The following is a 25,202-nucleotide window of genomic DNA, read 5'->3' as shown; positions in this document are numbered from 1 at the left end:
CCTAGAAAATTGACGTTAAAATTATCTTTCTTTAAAATTTTTTTAAAATACTTACGAGGTAATTAACAAAAAATTAATATGTTTAGAATATTATTACCTTACTCGTTTAGATATTAAATAGCCAAGCATGTTGCACAAAAGATTGCACAATAAACATCACTACAAAATGTCTCTAGTATGCTTCTTGTTAACACAAATATGAGTTACATCATCAAATCATAAAGGCGTAAAGTAGAGTTAAGTGTCTACGAAGGTCACGACAATGTTCATTATAAGATTCTTATCTTTTACTGATAAAAATTTAATAACGTATAATAAAATATAGAACATATACAATATATAATATAAAATATTTTATGTTTTAATATTATATATAATTTAATATTATGTGCTTTTATGTATTTAATTATATTATATATTTTTAATTACATGTTTTATACGTAAGGTAAACGTAATATATATATATATATATATATATATATACATAATTAAATACATAAAACTTATAATATTAAATTAATTCAATATCAAAATGGCACAATGATGATGTGCATATAAATCTTATATACAATCAAGACGTGAAAGTTGTAAATGCGCAAATAATTGCTTTGCAATTATAAAAAAAATTACTGTATCTGATAAGTTTATCACGGTTCTCTTTTCTCCAAACTAATCCAAAATCCACCTTGAGGTAACAAATTGAATTCTTTCTTATCGAATACGATTGGATCGACAGTCTTTTTCGTTTTCTTCAGGATAAATTTTTGCAAAAGATGAGCAATCAGAATCTTGGTCTCCATAAGAGCAAATCGATTGCCGATACATTTCCTAGGTCCCTCTCCAAAAGGTAAGTAGGTATACGGAACAATGTTATTTTTATTTTCTTCGCTGAATCTTTCGGGATCAAACTTGTCCGGGTTCGGAAAATACTTGGGATCAAAATGGAAAGCGTAAATAGGTATTAACATTATGGTATTTGATTCGACAAGTACGCTCTTCCAACCCGGCTTCGGTGGAGGCAGTTCGAAACTCTTAGTGCAAAGTCTATCGGTCATGACAGCTGGTGGATATCTTCGCAGCGTCTCGGAAAGCACCATGTCCATGTAAGTCATCTTTGATAGCGCTTCATAAGAAATCTCCTTTCTTTCGTCAAGATGCTGCTCCACTTCCTCGCGCAAGCGATCTTGAACCTCTGGATTAACCGCCAACTCATGAGCGACGAAACACATCAGTGACGAGGTTGTATCAAAACCGGCTAGGAAAAAACCAAAAGCTTGCGCAACGATGTCATCTAATGTCACTTTTTGGTTAATAGGATCTTTGTCCCGAGCCTGCATTAGTATGTGAATCATATCCGGCCTGACGATGCCTTGCTCCTCTCGAGTTCTGATGGTCTCTTCAACAATTCTCTTAAAAAATTTAGCCATAGACGGTGATGCGAATCCAGTCATACCGAGCAACTTGGCTATACGTGGAAATGCAGTCATAAACATAAATTTGAACAATATTAGCGATCCACTGAAAGTTTTGCTGGCCTCTATTCCCCTCAAGTAGAATTCGTTGTTTTGATCTTTCATAGAATTCACGCTTATGCCAAAAGCCGTCGTAGCGATTACATCATTGGTATATCGTCGAAAGATCTGCTTCGTGTCAACTTCATCGCAAAGTTCCGGATGATCGACCAAATAATTGACGAAATCAGCAGAACACTTTAATATCAAGTCGAACATAACTTTCATCTTACTGGTAGTGAAAGTGGGACTTACAGTATTTCTTATTTCTCTCCAGCGATCTCCGCGCAAAGAAAAGATGTTCCTCGCAAATAACGGGTCCACTCTTTCATCTATGAAATTGCGATGATCATGGAAATGTTCAAACTGCTTTACCATCACATCCTTGATCAGTTCAGGATCGCGCAGAAATATGGCAGGTTTATTCGCATCCCGTGTTCCATAATATTTAACGTCCGGAATAAAATTGTATGAAGCAAGGCAAAATTCGGTAAAAGATATACGGCGTAGAAATAATTTCACAGTCGTAACGATAGACCGTGAATCGGGTTGAGGAACACCTCTATCCCTCCAGTAAAAATTTGCGCGATACACCACAGCGACAAGTTTCAAGAAACCGATGGTGAACAGAGCAGTCAGTAACAACCCAAAGGGCGACGAAAGTAAAGACGAAAATAATTCCATTGCGACGTGAGTATGACGGACAAGCCAATGGCTTCGTCAGACAAGACAGTGAACGTATAAATGCGCGGACTTATGTAAGCGCGGATTTTATCGTAATAGAAAAGAAGAGGGGGAAGAAAAGAAAACGCCTTATAGTACTGGAGAATCAATGATCGCGCGTAATGCGTCGGTTCTAATCTAAGAATAGAGCACGCATAAATATACATTTAAAAATATTATCAAATATTATTTCCAACACTAAAATATTTTTCAAACATATGTCAACAGTAAATTCCTAGCAAATTCCCGCATATGATAATAAGATTATCTGCGTTAATTAAATATTATGAAACATACACGTACACACAACACACACACACACACACAAGTGAATGTAGGAATAACTTATTTCTCATTTTATATACGATTTAATTCAAGATGACGAATTAATTAATCCAACTATCAATCTTTGAAATGTTTAAAAAAGTACTTTAAAAAAACAAAGTATTGTAACAAAATAACAGAATTATCAACAAAAATCTAATTATATAATAATTAATATTTCTTAAAATATTTTTCAAAAATCTCATTTTAGAAACATGTAAAAATGGTAACAAAGGCTATGTCCAACTCATAAATCATCCTGTTTGAAATATTTCATTAAAATAATTTTTTATTTTGATACTTTAGAAATGTTAATTATATAACATAACATCTAAAAAATATTACATATTTTCAATGTTTCTAGAAGCGTTGTAAAAGCTGTTCACTACATTCTTATATCAATTTTTAAAAGAAAAATCTTTAATATTATAAGTTACACAAAACGTAATCTGACTTAAGATAAAAAAATAAAAGAATACATCTTAAAAGTAAGAAAATGTAATATATATATTCATTGCTAAAATATGTGAAAAAAATTTACTCTTCCGGAATAAAGATTGCACAATGAATATCACTATTAAATGTCTCTAGTATGCATCTTGTTAACACAAATATGTGAGTTACGTCATCAAATCATAAAAACGTAAACAAGTAGAGTCGAGAGTCTGCAAAGGTCATGACAATGTTCAACTATAAAATTCTTATCTTTTACCTATATAAGTTTAATAATGTATAATAAAGATAGAATATGTTAAATATATAAAATATTCTATATTTTAATATTATATATAATTTAATATTATGTGCTTTTATGTGTGTAATTATATGTACTTTTAATTACATATTTTATATGTGAAGTAAATGTAAAAAAATATATACATAATTAAATATATAAACTTATAATATTAAATTAATACATTATCAGAATGGGGCAAATAAATCTTAAACTTTAACAATCTTCAAAAGTCAAAAAAATATATACAATCAAGTCTTGAAAGTTGTAAATGCGTCATAACTGCTTTGCAACTATAAAAAAAAAATTACTGTATCTGATAAGTTTATCACGGTTCTCTTTTCTCCAAGCCAATCCAAAATCCACCTTGAGATAGCAAGGTGAACTCTTTCTTATCGAATACAATTGGCTCGACAGTCTTTTTTGTTCTCTTCAGAATAAATTTTTGCAAAAGATGAGCAATCAGAATCTTGGTCTCCATGAGAGCAAATCGATTACCGATACATTTTCTGGGCCCTTCTCCAAAAGGCAAGTAGGTAAACGGAACAATGTTGTCTTTATTTTCTTCGCTGAATCTTTCGGGATCAAACTTGTTTGGATTCGGAAAGTACTTGGGATCAAAATGGAAAGCGTAAATAGGAATTAACATTACGGTATTTGATTCGACAAGTACGCTCTTGCAACCCGGCTTCGATGGAGGCAGTTCGAAACTCTTAGTGCAAAGTCTATCAGTAATGACAGCTGGTGGATACTTTCGCAGCGTCTCGGAAAGCACCATGTCCATATAAGTCATCTTTGATAGCGTTTCATAAGAAATCTCCTTTCCTTCGTCAAGATGCTGCTCCACTTCTTCGCGCAAACGATCTTGAACCTCTGGATTAACCGCCAACTCATGAGCGACGAAACACATCAGTGTCGAGGTTGTATCAAAACCGGCTAAGAAAAAACCAAAAGCTTGCGCAACGATGTCGTCTAATGTCACTTTTTGGTTAATAGGATCTTTGTCCCGAGCCTGCATTAATATATGAATCATATCTGGCCTGACGATGCCTTGCTCCTCTCGAGTTCTGATAGTCTCTTCAACAATTCTCTTAAAAAATTTAGCCATAGATGGTGATGCGAATCCAGTCATACCGAGCCACTTGGCTATACGTGGAAATGCAGTCATAAACATAAATTTGAACAACATTAGCGATCCACTGAAAGTTTTGCTGGCCTCTATTCCCCTCAAGTAGAATTCGTTGTTTTGATCTTTCATAGAATTCACGCTTATGCCAAAAGCCGTTGTAGCGATTACGTCATTGGTATATCGTCGAAAGATCTGCTTCGTTTCAACTTCATCGCAAAGTTCCGGATGATCGACCAAATAATTGACGAAATCAGTAGAACATTTTAATATCAAATCGAACATAACTTTCATCTTACTGGTAGTGAAAGTGGGACTTACAGTATTTCTTATTTCTCTCCAGCGATCTCCGCGCAAAGAAAAGATGCTCCTTGCAAGTAACGGGTCCACCTTTTCATCCAAGAAATTGCGATGATCATGAAAATGTTCAAACTGCTTTACCATCACATCCTTGATTAATTCAGGATCGCGCAGAAATATGGCTGGTCTGTTCGTATCCCGTGTTCCATAATATTTAACGTCCGGAATATAATTGTATGTAGCAAGGCAAAAGTCGCCAAATGATATACGACGTAGAAATAATTTCGCAGTCGTAACGAGAGATCGTGAATCGGGTTGAGGAACACCTCTAGACTTCCAGTAAAATTTTGCGCGATGCACCACTGTGACAAGTTTCAAGAAACCGATGGTGACCAGAGCAGTCAGTAATAACCCAAAGGGCGACGAAAATAAAGACGAAAATAATTCCATCGCGGACGTGTGAACGGCGAACAACGAATGGCTCCGTCAGACGAGACAGTAAACGTATAAATGCGCGGAATTGTACAAGCACGGATTGTGTGGTAATAAACAAGAAGAGGGGGAGAAATGAAAATGCCTCACACAGTATGACTAAAGAATAAATGATCGCGTGTAATGTGTCTGTCCTAATCTAAGAATAGAGCACACAAAAATATACATTCAAAAATATTATCAAATATTATTTCCAAAATATAAGATTTTTAATCAAAAAAACTCTGTCTCCTTTCGATAATTTATTATGATATTTTCCACGTTAAATAAATAAATATGTCTTAATAAAATCTGATATTATTTCTTAAATAATATTTCCAACAATAAAATATTTTTTAAAGATATAGCAACAGTAAATTCCTAGCAAATTCTCGCATATAATGATAAGATTACCTGAGTTAATTAAATATTATCACACAAAATTATGAATCATACACGTACACACACAACACACACACACACACACAAGTGAATGTAGGGACAACTTATTTCTCATTTTAGGGACTAGTTATTTCTCATTTTATAAATGATTTAATTCAAGATGACAAATTAATTAATCCAATTACCAATCTTTGTGAAATGTTTAAAAAAGTACTTTATTTACATTTTACATTTCTTTATCTTACATTACGTAAAATTATCTTTCTGTAATATCTTTATAAAGTACTTGTAAGGTAATGAGCAAAAGTTAATATGTTCATAATATTGTTACATTGCTCGTAAAATCGTTTAGATATTAAATAGCCAAGCTTGTTACAGAAAAAGAAACATTGAATATACCCCAAAAAAGTAACTTATTGTTAAAAAACGAAGTATTGTAACAAATGAAACAGAATTATCAACAAAAATCTAATCTTATAACAATTAGTATTTTTTAAAATATTTTTCGAAAATCATCTTCAACAATAAGTTTCTAGCAAATGTCCGTATATACTAACAATAAAATTATCTGTTTATTAGATATTTACACACATATAACACATATAATTAAATGTAGTGACAAGTAGTTTCTCTTTTTATTTAATTCAAGATAACAGGTTAATTATTTCAACTAGCAACCTTGGAAACGTATAAAAAAATAACAAAGGCTGTGTCCAACTCATAAATTATCCTGTTTAAAATATTTCATCAAAATAATTTTTTATTTTGATATACTTTAGAAATGTTAATTATATACATAACATGACGTCCAAAAAATGTTAAATATTTTTAATGTTTCTAGAAGCCTCGTAAAAGCTATTATCTGCATTGTTATATCAATTTTTAGAAGAAAAATATTTAATTTTATAAATTAGAAAAAAAGAGTAATCACAAAAAGAGAGTGATCTGAACTAAGATAAGAAAAGACAAATAAAAGAATTCGTCTTGAAAGTAATAAAATGTAAAATATGTTGGTATATTCATTGCTAAAATATGTGATAAAAATTTATTCTTACGGAATAAAGATAGAACAATGAACATCACTAATAAATATCTCTAATATGCTTCGTGTTAACACAAATACGATGAGTTACGGAAATCATAAAGAAAACATCAATGTTCATTATAAAGTTCTCATCTTTTATTGACAAAAGTTTAATAAGTGTAATAACAATAGAATGTATACATGTACAATATTTTATATGTTTTAATATTATATATAATTTAACATTACGTGTTTTATGTATTTAATTATATATATTTTAAATTACATATTTTATATATAATGTAAATATTATATATATATATATACAGGGTTTGTCCGGAAAGTAATGCGTCGCATTTTTTTGTGACGCGACTATACATCGTAGAGCGATGGGACCGGTTGGGGAGGAAGGGGGGTACCCTTAGCTTTCCAACGGTAGGTCGCTCAATTGTTTCCATGCGCTTGGAGGGTTAGGACGGCTTATTCTGTGAACCTCTGCTTAGTGGTCGCGTCGAACTTGTGATGGAGAGAACGATAGAGCAACGCTATGCGATAAAGTTTTGCGTGAAGCTGGACAAGACGCCGCTGGAAACGTTATCACTGGGGATGAGTCATGGGTCTTTCAGTACGATCCGGAGTCAAAGAGGCAGAGTGCGGAATGGCACACGACGTCGTCGCCGCGCCAGAAGAAGGCTCGCATGAGCAAGTCCCGGGTGAAGTCAATGCTCATTGTTTTTTTTTATGCAAAGGGGATAGTGCACCATGAATTCGTACCCCCCGGCCAGACTGTCAACGCTCAATTTTACAAGGAAGTGCTTCAGAGACTGAATCACAGGATCGCCCGCGTCCGAAAGGAGATCCGCGCTTCATGGAAACTCCATCACGACAACGCGCCGGCTCACACCGCCTTTGTTATTACGGCCTACCTGACCCGGATCGGTGTGGCAACGGTGCCGCAGCCGCCCTACAGTCCCGACTTGGCCCCGGCGGACTTTTTTGTATTCCCTCGGCTGAAAAGGGAGCTCAAAGGACAACAGCTCGAGTCGGTTGACAACGTACAAGCTACTTCGACGGCCTCCCTAAACAGCATCCCAGTCAAGGAGTTCCAGAAATCTTATGACGCATGGAAATCGCGTTGGCAAAAATGTATTGACGCAGAAGGGTCATACTTCGAACAATTTTAAGTTGTTTTACCTATGCGATCAATAAATTCTTTTTTAAAAAAATGCGACGCATTACTTTCCGGACAAACCGTATGTAGAATTAAATATATAAAACGAATACCTAATATTAAATTAATTTAATATCAAAATGGCACAATGATAATGTGCAAATAAATCTTAAACTTCAAGAACCCTCAAAAGACAAAAAATTATATATAATTAAATCCTGAAAAATGTAAATGCGTAAATAATGCTTTGCTACTATCAAACATAATTACTCTATCACATAAATTCACGACGGTTCTTTTTTCTCCAAGCTAATCCAAAATCCACCTTGAGGTAGCAAGTTGAACTCTTTCCTATCGAATACGATTGGCTCGATAGTCTTTCTCGTTCTCTTTAGTATAAATTTTTGCAAAAAATGAGCAATCAGAATCTTGGTCTCCATGAGAGCAAATCGATTGCCGATACATTTTCTGGGTCCCTCTCCAAAAGGCAAGTAGGTATGTGAAACAATGTTTTCTTTATTTTCTTCGCTAAATCTTTCGGGATCAAACTTATTTGGATTCGGAAAGTACTTGAGATCATAATGGAAAGCGTAAATAGGTATTAACATTACGGTATTTGATTCGATGAGAACGCTCTTACAACCCGGTTTCGATGGAGGCAGTTCGAAACTCTTAGTGCAAAGTCTATCGGTCATGACAGCTGGTGGATATTTTCGCAGCGTCTCGGAAAGCACCATGTCCATGTAAGTCATCTTTGATAGCGCTTCATAAGAAATCTCCTTTCTTTCGTCAAGATGCTGCTCCACTTCCTCGCGCAAGCGATCTTGAACCTCTGGATTAACCGCCAACTCGTGAGCGACGAAACACATCAGTGTCGAGGTTGTATCAAAACCGGCTAAGAAAAAACCAAAAGCTTGCGCAACAATGTCGTCTAATGTCACTTTTTGGTTATCAGGATCCTTGTCGCGAGCTTGCATTAGTATGTGAATCATATCCGGCCTGACGATGCCTTGCTCCTCTCGAGTTCTGATAGTCTCTTCAACAATTCTCTTAAAAAATTTAGCCATAGACGGTGATGCGAATCCAGTCATACCGAGCCACTTGGCTATACGTGGAAATGAAGTCATAAACATGAACTTGAACAACATTAGCGATCCACTGAAAGTTTTGCTGGCCTCTATTCCCCTCAAGTAGAATTCGTTGTTTTGATCTTTCATAGAATTCACGCTTATGCCAAAAGCCGTTGTAGCGATTACGTCATTGGTATATCGTCGAAAGATCTGCTTCGTGTCAACTTCATCGCAAAGTTCCGGATGATCGACCAAATAATTGACGAAATCAGTAGAACATTTTGATATCAAGTCAAACATAACTTTCATCTTACTGGTAGTGAAAGTGGGACTTACAGTATTTCTTATTTCTCTCCAGCGATCTCCGCGCAAAGAAAAGATGTTCCTCGCAAATAACGGGTCCACCCTTTCATCTATGAAATTGCGATGATCATGGAAATGTTCAAACTGCTTTACCATCACATCCTTGATCAGTTCAGGATCTCGCAGAAATATGGCAGGTCTGTTCATATCCCATGTTCCATAATATTTAACGTCCGGAACTAAATTGTATATAGCAATGATATGCTCGGCAAAAGACGTACGACGCAGAAATAACTTCGCAGCCGTAACAAAAGACCACGCACCGGGTTGAGGAACACCCCTATTCTTCCAATAAATAAGTGCGCGATACACTGATGTGACAAATTTTAAAAAACCAATGGTGACCAGAGTAGTCAGTAACAACCCGAAGGGCGACGAAAGTAAAGACGAAAATAATTCCATCGCGACGTGAGTATGATGGACAAGCGAATGGGTCAGACGATACAGAGAACGTATAAATGCGCGGATTTATACAAGCATGGATGTTATCGTAACAGAAAAGAGAGGGAAAAAGAAGACGCATCTCACTTTATCACTGCAGAATTAATGCCATTATGCGCGTCATCGCGTAATGAGTCAGTCCGATTCAAAGAAGAGAGCACACAGATATATACATTCAAAAATATTATCAAAGATATTGTCAATATATTATCAATAAGAATATTATCAAAAATGTTTCGATATTTATAAGACTCTTTTAATAAAAAAACATCTCTATATTCAACAACTTGTAATATTTTGTACATAAAAATATTTCCCAAATGATCTTCTTCTTCATTTGATACAACTTGTAATTATATTCGGCGTCACATAAATATCTTTACATTCGAACATAGCTACATTTATGACACCAAGTATATTTCCGTCTCACGTATCTGTACGATTATGAGATAAAACTGAGTAATACAGATTACAATTGCAAAAATATATAATGGAAAATATTGCATTCTAATAATTAATTATTATGGCAAAAAAAAACAAAAAAAAATCAAAAGCTTATCGAATTTATTCTTTTGCACAACAGATACATTCAACTGTTGCTATTGAATGGATTTATTAATGATGAAATTTGATTTATTAATGATAAAAATTGAATTGGATTTATTAATGTTATATTTATCTTTCTTTGATATCTTTACAAAGTACTTGCGAGTGAGCTTTAATATTAATATGTTTATAATATCGTTAGCTTGCTTGTAAAATCGTTTAAATTTCAAATAGCCAAACTTGCTACACAAAAGCATGATATAATGAGCTTAAAAACACAGATTAAAAGTATAGTATTCTAATAAATCAAAAATAAAATTATCAGCTTTCTTATTAATGATTAATATTTCTATGATATTTTGCAGAAATAGCAGACAATATAAAAATTAATTCCTTTCAAATGTCCACGTATCTTTTATTAGATGCTTACATACATACAACATACACACACGCCCACACAATTAGATATAGTTTGTTCTCCTTTTATATTTCATTCAAGACGAATTAACTAGTTTGACTAATAGTAATCTTTGAAATGTTTACAAAAATATCAAACGCTTTGTTTATATACTAAATTATTCTTTTAACTAAAATTCGTCAAAATTATTATTCCTTCATTTTAATCATTTCAAAGATTATAATATATAAAATGTTACTTAAAAATATTACACATATTTAATGTTTCTAAAAACATCGCGAAAGCTATATATCACCTATATTATTAATTATTGGAAAACAAAATGTTTTATAGATTACACACAAAACATGATCTAATCTAATATAAAAAAATATAAAACTATAAAAATATAAAAAAAATAAAAAATAAAACAAAAAGTAATGTCGTTAAAGTAATAAAATATAAAATATATCTATGCATTATATGATAAATATTTCTTTTTAAAAAATAAATAATTAACAATGAATATATGCTGAATGTCTCCATAATGGCATTTATCGACACGCAAGTACGAGTTACGTAAATCGTTAAAGACCACTAATTTATACACGTAAAGTCTAGTCTATAAAAGTCACGTCAATGACCATCATAATATTCATCATAATATACTATGGGAAAATTTTAATAACACAATATAGATAGAATATACATAATATATATAATTAAATATTATAATAATAATATACTATATTAATTTAATATTCAAATGGCACGATAGTATATGAGGTGTATCGTAAATAAATCTTAAACTTCAATCATTTTTAAAATATAAGAAATTAGAAACGATTAAACATCTTAAAAGTTGTAAATGCATCAATCCTTTATAATTATAAGATAACAATTATTGTATTTCTAAAGTTCATTGCGCTTCTCTATTCTCCAAACAGATCCAGAATCCGTCTTTCGATTGCAGATTTAATCCTCTTTTATCAAATACGATAGGCTCCACAGTTTTTTCCGTTCTCTTGAGGATAAATTTTTGTAAGAGATGAGCCACCAGAATCTTAGTCTCCATGAGAGCAAATCGATTGCCGATACATTTTCTAGGACCTTGTCCAAAAGGTAAGTAAGTATATGGAACGATTTTCTTTTTGTTTTCTTCACTAAATCTTTCGGGATCGAACTTGTCCGGATTCGGATAATACTTGGGATCATGATGTATAGCATAAGTGGGTATCACCATTAAGATATTACATTCGACGATCACGCTTTTGTAACCCGGCTTCAACGGAGGCAGTTCAAAATTCTTAGTGCAAATTCTATCGGTATACGCCATTGCTGGATACTTTCGAAGTGTCTCAGACAGTACCATATCCATATAAGTCATCTTCGATAACGATTCGTAAGATATCTCATTTCCTTCACCGAGATGCTGCAGCACTTCCTCGCGCAGGCGATCTTGAATATTTTGATTAATCGCCAACTCGTGAGTGACGAAACACATCAGTAACGATGATGTTTCAAAACCGGCGAAAAAAAAGATAAAAGCTTGCGAAACAATGTCGTCCAGCGATATTTTTTCATTGCCAGTACCGTCCTTCTCCCGAGCCTGCATTAATAAGTGGATCATGTCAGGTCTAACGATACCTTGCTCCTCTCGAGTTCTGATAGTTTCTCCAACAATTCTCTTAAAAAAATCGGACACAGACGATGGAAATACAGTCACACCGACCAACTTGGCAACACGTGGAAGTATTATTATAAATATGAACTTGAACATAGATAACAATCGGCTGAAAATTTGGGTGGACTCTATTCCCTTCAAGTAGAATTCGTTGTTTTGATCTTTCATAGAATTTACGCTTATGCCAAAAGCCGTTGTTGCGATTACGTCAGTGGTGTATCGTCTAAAGATCTGCTTCGTCTCGATCGAATCGCAGAGCTCCGGATGATCGACCAGGTAATTGACGAATTCACCAGAACATTTTGATATCAAATCGAACATGATCTTCATCTTGCTGGCGGTGAAAGAAGGACTTAACATGTTTCTCATTTCTCTCCATCGATCTCCGCGCAAAGTAAAGATGTTTTTACTTAATAGCGGATCTAGGCTTTCGTCGAAGCCTGGATGATCATGGAAATGTTCAAACTCTTTTACCATAATATCCTTGATCAGTTCAGGATCGCGCAAAAACACGACAGGTGCACCAAAAACCGATCCATAATACTTAACGTCTGGGAAGTAATTGTACATGAACAAAGTAAAGTCGACTAAAGTGATACGACGCAGAAATACTTTCAAAGTCATAACAAAAGAGTATAAATTGGGCAAATAAAGAACATCTTTATCCCACCAATGAAAGTATACATGACGCACTACTGAGACAATTTTTAGAATGCCGATTATGATTAGAGTCACCAGTAACAACTCAAAAGGCAGCGAAAGTTTAGATGAAAATAATTCCATTGCAACGTTAGAATAACCGACTGAATGACTTCAGCAGACTAAACGTAGAACGCGTAAATGCTGACGCATATGAGCGGGGGTCGCATCATGGACAAAAGATAGAGGGGAGAAGAGAACGCCTCTTCAGTATAAAAACAGATTGTTGAAACAGTGATCGCGTTAAATACATTAGTCTTATTTTAAATACGCACAAATCTAGTCAAAGATATATTCATAGATTATTTTGCAAAATTTAAGACCTTTAATGTAGAAAATGTTCGTTTCGTTATGGTAACTTGTGATATATTCCACATGAAAATAGTTCTCTCTTCCAAATAATCGTTTAATCTTCATTTAATTCAACTTGTAATTACATTCGGCGTCACATACATTATTAATTATTAGAAAATAGAACGCTTTATATATTATACACAGAACATGATTCAGTCTAATATAAAAAATAATATTTCTTTTTAAAAAATAAATAATTAACAATAAATATCCGCTGAATATCTCTAATATGCTATTTATCGACACAGATACGATATCAGTTACGTAAATCATTAAAACCCACTAGTATAAACAAGTACTGTCGAGAGTCTGCGAAGGTCACGACAATGACCATCATAATATTCATCATTATATACTGTAGGAATGGCACGATAGTGTGTGATGTGTACCTATCGTAAATAAATTTTAAACTTTAATCATTTTTAAAATATAAAAAATTAGAAACGATTAAACATCTTAAAAGTTGTAAATGCGTCAATGATGCTTTATACTTATAAGATAACAATTATTGTATTTCTAAAGTTCATTACGCTTCTCTTTTCTCCAAACCGATCCAGAATCCGTCTTTCGATTGCAAATTAAATGCTCTTGTATCAAATACGATAGGCTCCACAGTTTTTTCCGTTCTCTTGAAGATAAATTTTTGTAAGAGATGAGCCACCAGAATCTTAGTCTCCATGAGAGCAAATCGATTTCCGATACATTTTCTAGGACCTTGTCCAAAAGGTAAGTAAGTATATGGAACGATTTTGTCTTTGTTTTCCTCACTAAATCTTTCGGGATCGAACTTGTGCGGATTCGGATAATACTTGGGATCATGATGTATAGCATAAGTGGGTATCATCATTATGGTATTACATTCGACGATCACGCTCTTGTAACCCGGCTTTAATGGAGGCAGTTCAAAATTCTTAGTGCAAATTCTATCCGTAAACAGCATTGCTGGATACTTTCGAAGTGTTTCAGACAGTACCATGTCCATATAAGTCATCTTCGACAGTGATTCGTAAGATATCTCATTTCGTTCGCCGAGATGCTGCAGCACTTCCTCGCGCAGGCGATCTTGAATGTTTTGATTAATCGCCAACTCGTAAGTGACGAAACACATCAGTAACGAGGATGTTTCAAAACCAGCGAAAAAAAAAATAAAAGCTTGCGAAACGATGTCGTCCAGCGATATTTTTTCATTGCCAGCACCGTCCTTCTCTCGAGCCTGCATTAATAAGTGGATCATGTCAGGTCTAACGATACCTTGCTCCTCTCGAGTTCTGATAGTTTTTTCAACAATTCTCTTAAAAAAATCGGACACAGACCGTGGAAATCCAGTCACACCGACCAACTTGGCAACACGTGGAAGAGTTATCATAAACATGAACTTGAACATAGATAGCAATCCGCTGAAAGTCTTGGTAGACTCTATTCCCTTCAAGTAGAATTCGTTGTTTTGATCTTTCATAGAATTTACGCTTATGCCAAAAGCCGTTGTTGCGATTACGTCAGTGGTGTATCGTCTAAAGATCTGCTTTGTCTCAATCGGATCGCAGAGCTCCGGATGATCGACCAGGTAATTGTCGAATTCACCAGAACATTTTGATATCAATTCAAACATGATTTTCATCTTGCTGGCGGTGAAAGAAGGACTTAACATGTTTCTCATTTCTCTCCATCGATCTCCGCGCAAAGCAAAGATGTTGTTATTAAATATATAATCTAGGCTTTCCACGAAGGCGCGATGATCATGGAAATGTTCAAACTCTTTTACCATAATATCCTTGATCAGTTCAGGATCGCGCAAGAACACCTGAGGTATACCAAAATCCACCGTTCCATAATACTTAACGTCTGGGAAGTAATTGTACATGAACAAAGTAAAGTCGGGTAAACTTATACGACGCAGAAATACTTTCCAAGTCATAACAAAAGAGTATAAATTGGGCAAATAAAGAACATCTTTATCCCACCAATGAAAGTATACGCGACGCACTACTGAGACAATTTTTAAAATGCCGATTATGATAAGAGTCACCAGTAACAACTCGAAAAGCAGCAAAAGTTTAGATGAAAATAATTCCATCGCAACGTTAGAATAACCGACTGAATAACTTCAGCAAACTAAATGTAGAACGCGTAAATGCTGACGCATATAAGCGGGGATCGCATCATGAACGAAAGATGGAGGGGAGAAGAGAACGCCTCTTCAGTATAAAAACAGATTGTTGAAACAGTGATCGCGTTAAATACATTAGTCTTATTTTAAATACGCACAAATCTATTCAAAGATATATTCATAAATTATTTTGCAAAATTTAAGACTTTTAATGTAGAAAATGTTCGTTTCATTATGGTAACGTGTGATATATTCCATATGAAAATAGCTCTCTCTTCCAAATAATCGTTTAATCTTCATTTAATTTAACTTGTAATTACATTCAACGTCACGCATGTACATGTCTTTACATTTAAAGGTAGCTACTTTCACGATGTCTCAATATATTTGCACTATATGGTTATGAGAGAACAATAATAATACAGATTACAACAGCAAAAGTATATTGAAAATTGTTCCGTTCTAAATTTCGGCAAAAAAGAAACATAAAGTTTAAAGCCTGTCGAGAGAATCCATTCTTTTGCACAAAAGAACATTTTCATATTCAACAGTTGCCATCTAAAAATTTATTGACGCGTTAAATTTATCTTCTTTTTCTGATATTTCTACAAGCACTTGTCTTTACGAAATACTTGCGACAGAGTGGTATAAACAAAAAATTAATATATTTATAATACTATCGTTATCTTGGGTCGTCAAATTTTAAGTAGCCAAGCTTTTCAAGTTTTAAGTCCTTTGTTTACATTCTAAAGTGTGCTTCATAATGAAAATAATATTTTTTCTTATTTTACACTTAAAAAATTCTAATTATGTAAAATGTCATCTAAAAATATTACATATATTTAATATCTCTAAAAGCATCGCAAAGATTAATTACTTTACTTTTAGCTATTAAAATTATATCAATTTTTAGAAAATATTTAATTTTATATATTACGAACATGATACCTGACGTAACATTAAAAAACGAAAGAAGAAGCCTTAAAAATAATCAAATATGTACTATATAATGTGCAATGATAAAAATTTCTTCTTAAAAAATAAAGAATGTCAAATAAACATGATTAATGAATGTCTCTAGTATACTATTTGTCGATACGTAAATCATTAAAGATCACTGACGTAAAAAAGTAAAATCAAGAATTTAACAAAGGTCACAATACTGCTGATCATAATATTCTTATTTCTTACTAAAAAAAATTAATAACACTAGAGATGGAATATAAATACATAAAATATTAAATAATGTACTATGTAAATAAATCTAAAATATTAATCAAAATCCACCAAAGTCGAAAATTGTACATTAAATCTCAACATTATAAACGCATTAATATACTTTGCAACTATCAAAAAAAATTACTATAACTTGTAAATTCATCACAATTCTCTTTTTTCTAAGCCGATCCAAAATCCGCCTTCAGAGAGTAAGGTAAAATCCTTTTTATCGAATACGATGGGCTCGGCAGTTTTTTCTGTTCTCTTCAGATTAAATTTTTGTAAAAAATGAGCTATTAGAATCTTGGTCTCCATAAGAGCTCCGCTGAAGGTCTGGCTACTTTCAAGTTCCCTCAAGTAAAATTCGTTGTTTTGATCTTTCATAGAATTCACACTTATGCCAAATGCCGCTGTGGCGATTACATCGGCAGTGTACCATCTAAAGATCTGCTTTGTCTCGATCGAATCGCAGAGCTCCGACCAGGTAATTAACGAATTCACTAGAACAGTTTGATATCAAATCGAACGTGTTCTTCAGCTTGCTGGCGGTGAAAGTAGGACTTAGCATGTTTCTCATTTCTCTCTATCGATCTCCGCGCAAAGTAAAGATGTTTTTACTAAATAGCGGATCTAGTCTTTCGTCCACAAAGCTGCGATGATCATGGAAATGTTCGAACTCTTTTATCAACACGTCCTTGATCAGTTCAGGATCGCGCAGAAGTATGGCAGGTGTGCTCATATCCATCATTCCATGATACTGATCGTTAGCTTCGGGAAAGAAATTGTACAAGAAAAAACTGTAGTCGGTAGTAGTCATCCGACGCAGAAATACTTTACAACCCACTACGAAGGTCGATAGTGAAATGGGCAAATAAAGAACACCCTTGTTTTTCCAATAAAAATAGGCATGGCGCACTGCACAATTTTAAAGACACCGATAATTATCAAAGTAGCCAGCAACAATCCAAAAAGCGATGAAAATAAAAATAATTCCATTGCGATGTATAATCGACAAATGAGTAGCTTTATCGCACGAGACACATAAGTACAAACACTTATCTTATCATGTGATACAAAGTTTATAAAAAAAAACTACTTTCAATATAACATTATAAATTGTTGTATCATGCTGATTGCGTCAGGAACGTATTAATCACGTGCAATAATTCATTTGAAAACATCATACTAAAAATTAAAATTTTCAATTAAAGAAAATTTCGTTTTGTTTCGATAAAAACTTGATAGTATATTTCACATAAAAATGCTACAAAAATGATCTTGTTTAAGCATTATTTAATTCTGCTTGTATTATATTCAGTGTCATAAATTTTATATTTGAAGACAGTTTTTTTCTGATATCAGTATATTTTGCGTAAAATAAATAAATAAATATATATATATATATTTATAAAATAAAAATGAGCAAGATTATGCAATTGTAAAAATATATAATAAAAAGTGTTCCACTCTAAACAATAATTATTTCAGCAATGAAAAATATAAAAAGGATGAAATCTTACGGGGATTTATTCTTTTGCACAATCATTGGTATTTTCAAATTTATTGGTCGCTAAATTGATCTTTCTTTGATATCTTTATAATCTTTAAATTGCTTACGGTAGCGAGATATTTGAACAAAAAATTAAATCCAATAATGTTCATAATATTGTCTTGCTTGTAAAATTGTTCAAATTTTAAGCAGCTAAACTTGATAAAAAATAAATATGATATAATTATCTGAAAAAGATAAATTAAAAAAACAAAATATTCAAATCAAACATAAAATAATCAACTTTGATATTACTTTAATAATTAATTACTTTAATAATTTTTTTATTACTTTAATAATTAATTAACAATTAATGAGTATTTCTGAGCAATATAATCAACAGTAAATTCCTAGCAAATGTCCACATATGCTCTTACATTATATAACAATAAATTCTTTATTAAACGTTTTCACAAACACACAACATACGCATACACAATTAGGTGTAGTAAAAAAATACACTTTTTCTTTCATTATATACTATTTAATTTAAGATAAATTAACTAGTCTAATTAATAGTAAAAAACTTCTAGACATTTTAAAAAAATATCAAACATTTTGTTTATATTCTAAATATTTTCTTTTATAAAAATTCATTAAAATAATGATTTTTTTATTTTATTGCATTTTAAAAATTCTGATTGTATATTATTCAAAAATATTACATATTTGTAATATTTATAAAGATCAGATAAAAATCTATTAAATACATTATATCAGTTTATTTTTAGAAAATAAAATATTAACTTATATAAATTACTCAAGCTATAAATCAATATAATATAAAAAAAGAAAATGTCTTAAAAGTACAAAATATAAAATATTCTCCCAGGACAATATAATGATATGAAAGATTTCTTGCTATATAAAGAATAAAAAATTAATATTTCTACCGAACGTATGTATTTCTATTAAGCTATTTGTCGACATAAATACAGGTTCCATAAATCGTTAATGATCATTGATATAAACAAATAGAGAACCTACAATGATCATCATAATATTCTCATTTCTTACTGACAAAAATTTAATAACGAAATAAATATAAAATATAAAATGCATATATATGCATATATATGCATATATATATACAATACCAGTTAAAATTATATAGCCTTGACTTTTTCATATTTCATATATATGCATATATATATACAATATTAGCTAAAATTATATAGCCTTGACTTTTTCGGCATAACTTGTTTTAAAGTGCGCAAATATCTGCAAGAATTCTAACATGTTTTAAAGGATGATATAATATTAAATTATAATTTTTAATATGTTATACCAGTTTAAGATTTATTTACATACCTTTTGGCCAGATTTTTTGTCACACGTCTACTGTTTCCCTCTTACTCCTCACGCTTTAGCAACGCGTCACCACTCTCGTAACCAAGAAGCGCAATACTTTTTGTTTCAAGAATGCGCATATAAAAAATGTAACAGTGCAATATTTTTAGTGCAAATTTTTTATTTAATATTTTATTTTATATTAATAATAAAAATAGATATTATTTTGATATATTATATATTAAATAAAAATTTGAATGAGAATTTTTGCTATTAAAATATGCTATTATATTTTTAGATGCACATTCCTGAAACTGAATATGATGCTTCTGGGTTCTTGGTGTGTATGTGAATGCCGTCTTTTAAAACATGTTCGTGTATAGATCCGTGCACTTTAAAACAATTTTATGTTGTAAAAGTCAAAAAATGATATCAGAAAAGATTATATCAGAAGATAATATCAGAAAAAGATGATATCATAAAAGATGATAACAATGCTGTATACATATATAATATATACATATATACAGTACCAAAATTATGTCACTTTTTGCTTTTATCGGCATAACTTGTTTTAGGTCCATATTTATAGTCGTGATTCTGCTGAAAACTCAGCTGAAATTAATCTTAAGTGATACGGTTTAATAAAATTATGATTTCATACGGTTTGTTGTAATTTGATGGTTTTTCAAGTGAGTTATCGTTCCGTTTCTCATGTAAATAGTCTCAGTTAATCTTTAATCAAAATATAACTATTAAATCGTCCATATCTCAAGATATAAAATTCCAATCTGAGTATCTCACCTAATATGCTCTTGAGATAAGATTTGAGAAACAACTATAAATACGGACCTTAAAATGCACGGATCTCGAATGTTTTTCTAAACGAGTTATTATGCTGATAAATCAAAAGATGATATAATTTTTACCGGTATTGTATATTAAATATAATTAAGTACAATAAAATATGCTTAATATTCGAACAATACGATAATCTTAAATACATTTTCAAACGCTGAAAAAATGATACAATCAAACATGTGGAAAATTGTAAATAAGCCAATGATGCTTTGAAAGTATCAAAAAATAATTATTACATTTTATAAACCTATTATGAATCTCTTTTCTCCAAGCCAATCCAGAAACCACCATCAAACTGTAAATTAAAGCTATTCTTATCGAATACAGGCTCAACAGTTTTTTCTGTTTTCTTCAGAATAAATTGTCGTAAAAGATGAGCAATCAGAATCTTGGTCTTCATGAAAACAAATCGAGCGCCGATGCATTTTCTTGGTCCTTGTCCAAAAGGTAAGTAGGTATACGGAACAACGTTATCTTTATTTTCTTGGCTGAATCTTTCGGGATCAAACTTGTCCGGGTTTGGAAAGTACTTGGGATCATGATGTAAAGCGTAAATAGGTATCATGATTGTAGTACCAGGTGCGATCGTCATGCTCTTGTAACCTGGTTGCGACGGAGGTAGTTCGTAATTCTTAGTGCAAATTCTATCCATGCTAATCTGTGGTGGATACTTTCGGAGCGTCTCGGAAATCACCATATCCATATAAGTCATCTTCGACAGCAATTCGTAGGATATATCGTGTCCTTCGTCGAGATGCTGCAGCACTTCCTTGCGTAGGCGATCTTGAATGTCTGGATTAAGTGCCAGCTCGTGAGCGATGAAACACATCAATAACGAAGATGTTTCGAAACCAGCAAAAAAAAAGAATAAAACTTGCGAAATAATTTCATCTAACGTTATTTTCTGGTTGTTAGCTCCATCCTTGTCTCGAGTCTGCGTTAATAAATAAATTAAGTCCGGCCTGACGGTACCTTGCTCCTCTCGAGTTCTGATAGTTTCTCCAACAATTCTCTTAAAAAAATCGGAGATAGCTGATGAGAGGATTCCCGTTACACCGAGCAACTTGGCAAAACGTCGAAAGATTATCAAAAACATTAACTTGAATATAGTTAACACTCCGTTAAAGGAGTTAATTATCTCTACTCCCTTCAAGTAGAATTCGTTGTTTTGATCCTTCAAAGAATTCACGTTTATACCAAAAACCACTGTAGTCATTACGTCAGTATTGTATCGTCGAAAAATCTGCTTCATCTCAACCGAAGCATATAGCTCCTGATGATGAATAAGATAATTGACCAATTCACCAGCACACTTTGATATCAATTCACAGGTGACCTTCATCTTACTAGCGGTGAAAGAAGGGGTTAGCTTGTTCCTTATTTCTTTCCAGCGATTTCCGCATAAGAAAAGGACGTTTTTGCCTAATAGCGGATCTATTATTTCATCTAGGAAGTTGCGATGATCATGGAAATTTTCAAACTCTCTTACTAACACATTTTTAATCAGTTCAGGATCGCGCAGATATATGCCAGGTCTGATAAAATCCCATATTCCGTAATATTGAGCGTCCGGGAAGTAATTATACATAAAAAGAGTATAGTCGGAAAAAGTTATACGGCGCAGAAGTATATTGCAATTCATGACGAAAGATCGTAGCGAATCAGGTTGATAAAGCACACCTTTATTTTTCCAGTAAAAATATATATGACACATCACTGCGACAAATATCAAAATGCCGATAAACGAAATAGTCAATAACAACCCGAAGGACGAAAGTAAGGATGAAAATAATTCCATCGTAACGTGAGGCTCACTGACAAACAAATGACTCTGTCGAATTAAGAAAACATATATATACACGCGTTTAGATTCATAAGACCTTATCAAAAATTAAGAAGGGAGAAAAGAAAACACCTCCTCTTTCGAGCCGATATTCATAATGCGAATATTTAAGATCTATTAAGAATATTTTAAGTCCGAGCTTAAGACGCCACGCAGCTATTTGATTGGTTGAACACATAGTTCTAGGTATGGCTAGGCAATTGTCTATAGTTTGTGTAGAGATCGAATATTTAAAATTTATTAAAAATATCTTAAATCCGAGCTTAAGACGCCACGCAGCTATTTGATTGGTTGAACACATAGTTCTAGGTATGGCTAGGCAATTGCCTATAGTTTGTGTAGAGAAGTGATGTCCGGAGCAGGTTTAGAGAGAGAGAACGAGAGATACTTTGCAGTAGGGATAGTGGAGGAACATTGATATAGAGTGAACATTGATACAGCCATTATACTTCTGCATTAAAGTATCTAAAAAGTATCCCATTTGTTCACGCATACATGTTGTTATAATACACAAAGTAGATTAACATTTTTCGTAACACCATTTATGCGTGGACAAATGGACTTTTTAGATACTTTTCATGCAGAAATATAATGACTGTATCAATGTTCACTCTGTATACAATGTTCTCCTACTCTCTGTCCACCTCTCTTTCTAAAGTGTCAAGAAATATGCATTGCGCATCTCAGTTTTGAATTTTAAATAACCCCTGAGATTAAGTAGAATCCCGGTAAAAATATCATATATAATCAAATAAAACAATTAACATTATTGTTAATGTTTATTAAAACAATTTAATTAATGTTACAAACATAGAAGCATCTGTACAACTTCAATCTTATGTTATATTTTAATCTACAGTATATGTCAGGTCAATGTACAATGCATATTTCCGAACACTTTAGAAAGAGAAGTATTAAAAAGTATATATTTCTGTCTCTAACCGCTTCCGGACACGATCTGATACATATTGCTTGTTCATACCTAAAAGGTCTATGATTAAACAGATCTTAAGTCAACCATCGGATTATAAATACCGGCCTCGCTATAATTCCCGATAAAAAAATCTTTATATATAATAATCATATATAAAAGATTATAATTATATATAATTATACATAACTATACATGAATTATGGGATATAATTATAAATAATTATATCCCATATATATGTGTATATTATTGTAACATTTTCATTATGTATTTTTTTATTCATTTGAATATTTATTAATGTTAAACTTCTATTAGTTTGATTTCTCATATTGAAATATAGGTATGATTAAATCTTTAACTACTTGAAATGTTAACAATTTTGCGTACAATAACGATAATATAAACATATTATTTTCTGTATACAAATACTTATCTTTACACTGTCTTGCGATAGAGAAATATAAACAAAAAATATCTTTATAAAGATATTAAAGAAAAATATATATTTTCTATCAATATAATTATATAAATTATGAGATATATAAAGATGTCAGACTGTATATAAAACACTACATAAAAAAATATCTATATTTGTATTATATATTTATGCATATATCTTCGTTATATGCATACGTATATACAAGAGTGTCAATCAGCATTATATGAAATTAGATACAAAATAATAAAATTATATATAATTATATAATAGCTTATATATAATTTTATATATTTTTATATAATATTATATATTTTTATATATTTTCATATATTTTTATATATTTTCATATATTTTTATATATTTTTATATAATTTTATATATTTTTATATTATTATATATAATTACATATAAAACATTTTTTAGCGAAAATTATTCTGTCAGTGAGTTATGCGAAAAGGTGGGGGGTTACATCAATCCTATTTTAAACAAGCAAGCATTCAAAGATATCTATCATATCATATCTTAACTAACTCCTATTCATAAATACCATAACAAATTATGTCTAAAATTCAAGATATTAAGTAAAAGAAAATCTCGCCTCGGTTCCATAGTAATTTTTATATGTTCCACAAAAAAATAGTTTCTACATAATCCCGTTTAAACATTATTTGATTCAATTTATTATAATAATCAGCGTCACAAATTCTCTTTCATTTGAAAACAGCCACTTCCATAATACCGATTATATCTGCGTCTAATGAATTCATACGATTATGAGATAAAAATGAGTTATATACAAATTACAATTAAAAAGTATACTATAAAAAATGTTTGATTTTAAATACCGATTATTTCGATAAAAAAGAAATAGAAAGATAAAAGCTATATATTTTTTTGCACAAGCGAATTTAATTGTTACTATTTCTACAGATTTATTGATGTTAAATTTATTTTTCTTTAATATCTTTACAAAGATATTTTTTGCTTATATTTCTCTATCGCAAGACAGTATAAAAATAAGTATTTGTATACAAAAAAATATGTTTATATTATCGTTATCGTACGCGAAATTGTTAACGGTTCAAATAGTTAAAAATTTAATTATACGTATCAGTTTGATTTCAATATGAAAAATCAAACTGATAGGAGTTAAACATCAATAAATATTCAAATGATTAAAAAAATACATAATGAAAATGTTACAGTAATATACATATTATATTTTTATATATTATATATAATTATATCCCATAATTCATGTATAGTTATATATAATTATAATCTTTTATATATAATTATATATAAAAAATTTTTACAAAAAACGTAATAAAATTAACTGAAAAACATAAATTATAAAACAAACTATTCTAATAAATCGCACATAAAATAATCAACCATACTTAGAATATTATAATAATTAATATTTATTGTAGAAGATCGCCCTCTATTCATTTTATCGCTATTAAATTCGGGGTGTGTGTAACGTGCCGATTACGATCGACAAAGAGCTGCGAGCAATCAAGAGAATACGAGAAGAAAGAAAAGATTTAGAGAAGCTGGGCTCTCTGCGCAGGATCCATTGCGTAAGCAAAAAATACGAGAAAGGCGCAAGGGAGACTCGATA

The 25,202-nt window shown here is 31.8% G+C and overlaps 3 protein-coding genes and 4 pseudogenes across 5 annotated transcripts in view; all 7 read right to left on the bottom strand.

The window, feature by feature from the left end:
• Nucleotides 1-25,202, bottom strand: part of LOC114939884 (membralin) — a 104,581-nt gene that overhangs the window by 58,862 nt on the left and 20,517 nt on the right. The gene's annotated exons all lie outside the window — the stretch shown is intronic.
• Nucleotides 168-2,258, bottom strand: LOC114939951 (cytochrome P450 9e2 pseudogene; annotated as a pseudogene).
• On the bottom strand, nucleotides 2,397-5,214 carry LOC114939961 (cytochrome P450 9e2 pseudogene; annotated as a pseudogene).
• Nucleotides 6,749-9,695, bottom strand: LOC114939942 (cytochrome P450 9e2 pseudogene; annotated as a pseudogene).
• On the bottom strand, nucleotides 10,592-13,264 carry LOC114939975 (cytochrome P450 9e2 pseudogene; annotated as a pseudogene).
• On the bottom strand, nucleotides 13,385-16,279 carry LOC114939917 (cytochrome P450 9e2-like). The gene is made up of 2 exons (XM_029314362.2): nucleotides 13,870-16,279; nucleotides 13,385-13,728 (listed from the first exon to the last, which is right to left on the bottom strand). Exons 1-2 carry the CDS (start codon nucleotides 15,411-15,413, stop codon nucleotides 13,596-13,598), a joined length of 1,677 nt encoding a protein of 558 aa, XP_029170195.2. The 5' UTR covers nucleotides 15,414-16,279; the 3' UTR covers nucleotides 13,385-13,595.
• Nucleotides 16,712-23,357, bottom strand: LOC114939967 (cytochrome P450 9e2-like). 2 transcript variants are annotated; one of them, XM_085487869.1, is made up of 2 exons: nucleotides 20,690-23,357; nucleotides 16,712-16,907 (listed from the first exon to the last, which is right to left on the bottom strand). In XM_085487869.1, exons 1-2 carry the CDS (start codon nucleotides 22,160-22,162, stop codon nucleotides 16,827-16,829), a joined length of 1,554 nt encoding a protein of 517 aa, XP_085343995.1. In that variant the 5' UTR covers nucleotides 22,163-23,357; the 3' UTR covers nucleotides 16,712-16,826. The 2 variants fall into 2 exon arrangements, with proteins under 2 accessions (XP_085343995.1, XP_029170278.1); XM_029314445.2 differs by lacking the exon at nucleotides 16,712-16,907 and having other exon boundaries at nucleotides 20,609-23,354.

The sequence above is a fragment of the Nylanderia fulva genome, unplaced genomic scaffold, assembly GCF_048542155.1.
Source record: "Nylanderia fulva isolate GAGA-0341 unplaced genomic scaffold, ASM4854215v1 Scaffold6, whole genome shotgun sequence".
NCBI lineage: Eukaryota > Metazoa > Arthropoda > Insecta > Hymenoptera > Formicidae > Nylanderia > Nylanderia fulva.
This window is presented reverse-complemented; position numbering and strand designations above follow the sequence as displayed.

Bases quoted from the DNA above. Each gene is read 5' to 3' on its own strand.
- LOC114939917 (XM_029314362.2), bottom strand. From the start codon at position 15,413: ATGGAATTATTTTCATCTAAACTTTTGCTGCTTTTCGAGTTGTTACTG. The intron at 13,729-13,869 runs GTAATGAACTTT...TATTTACGATAG, and splicing joins GGTTTGGAGAAAAGAGAAGC to GTACACATCACACACTATCG.
- LOC114939967 (XM_085487869.1), bottom strand. From the start codon at position 22,162: ATGGAATTATTTTCATCCTTACTTTCGTCCTTCGGGTTGTTATTGACT. The intron at 16,908-20,689 runs GTATTCGATAAG...AAAACTGCCGAG, and splicing joins CAGAAAAAACTGTTGAGCCT to CCCATCGTATTCGATAAAAA.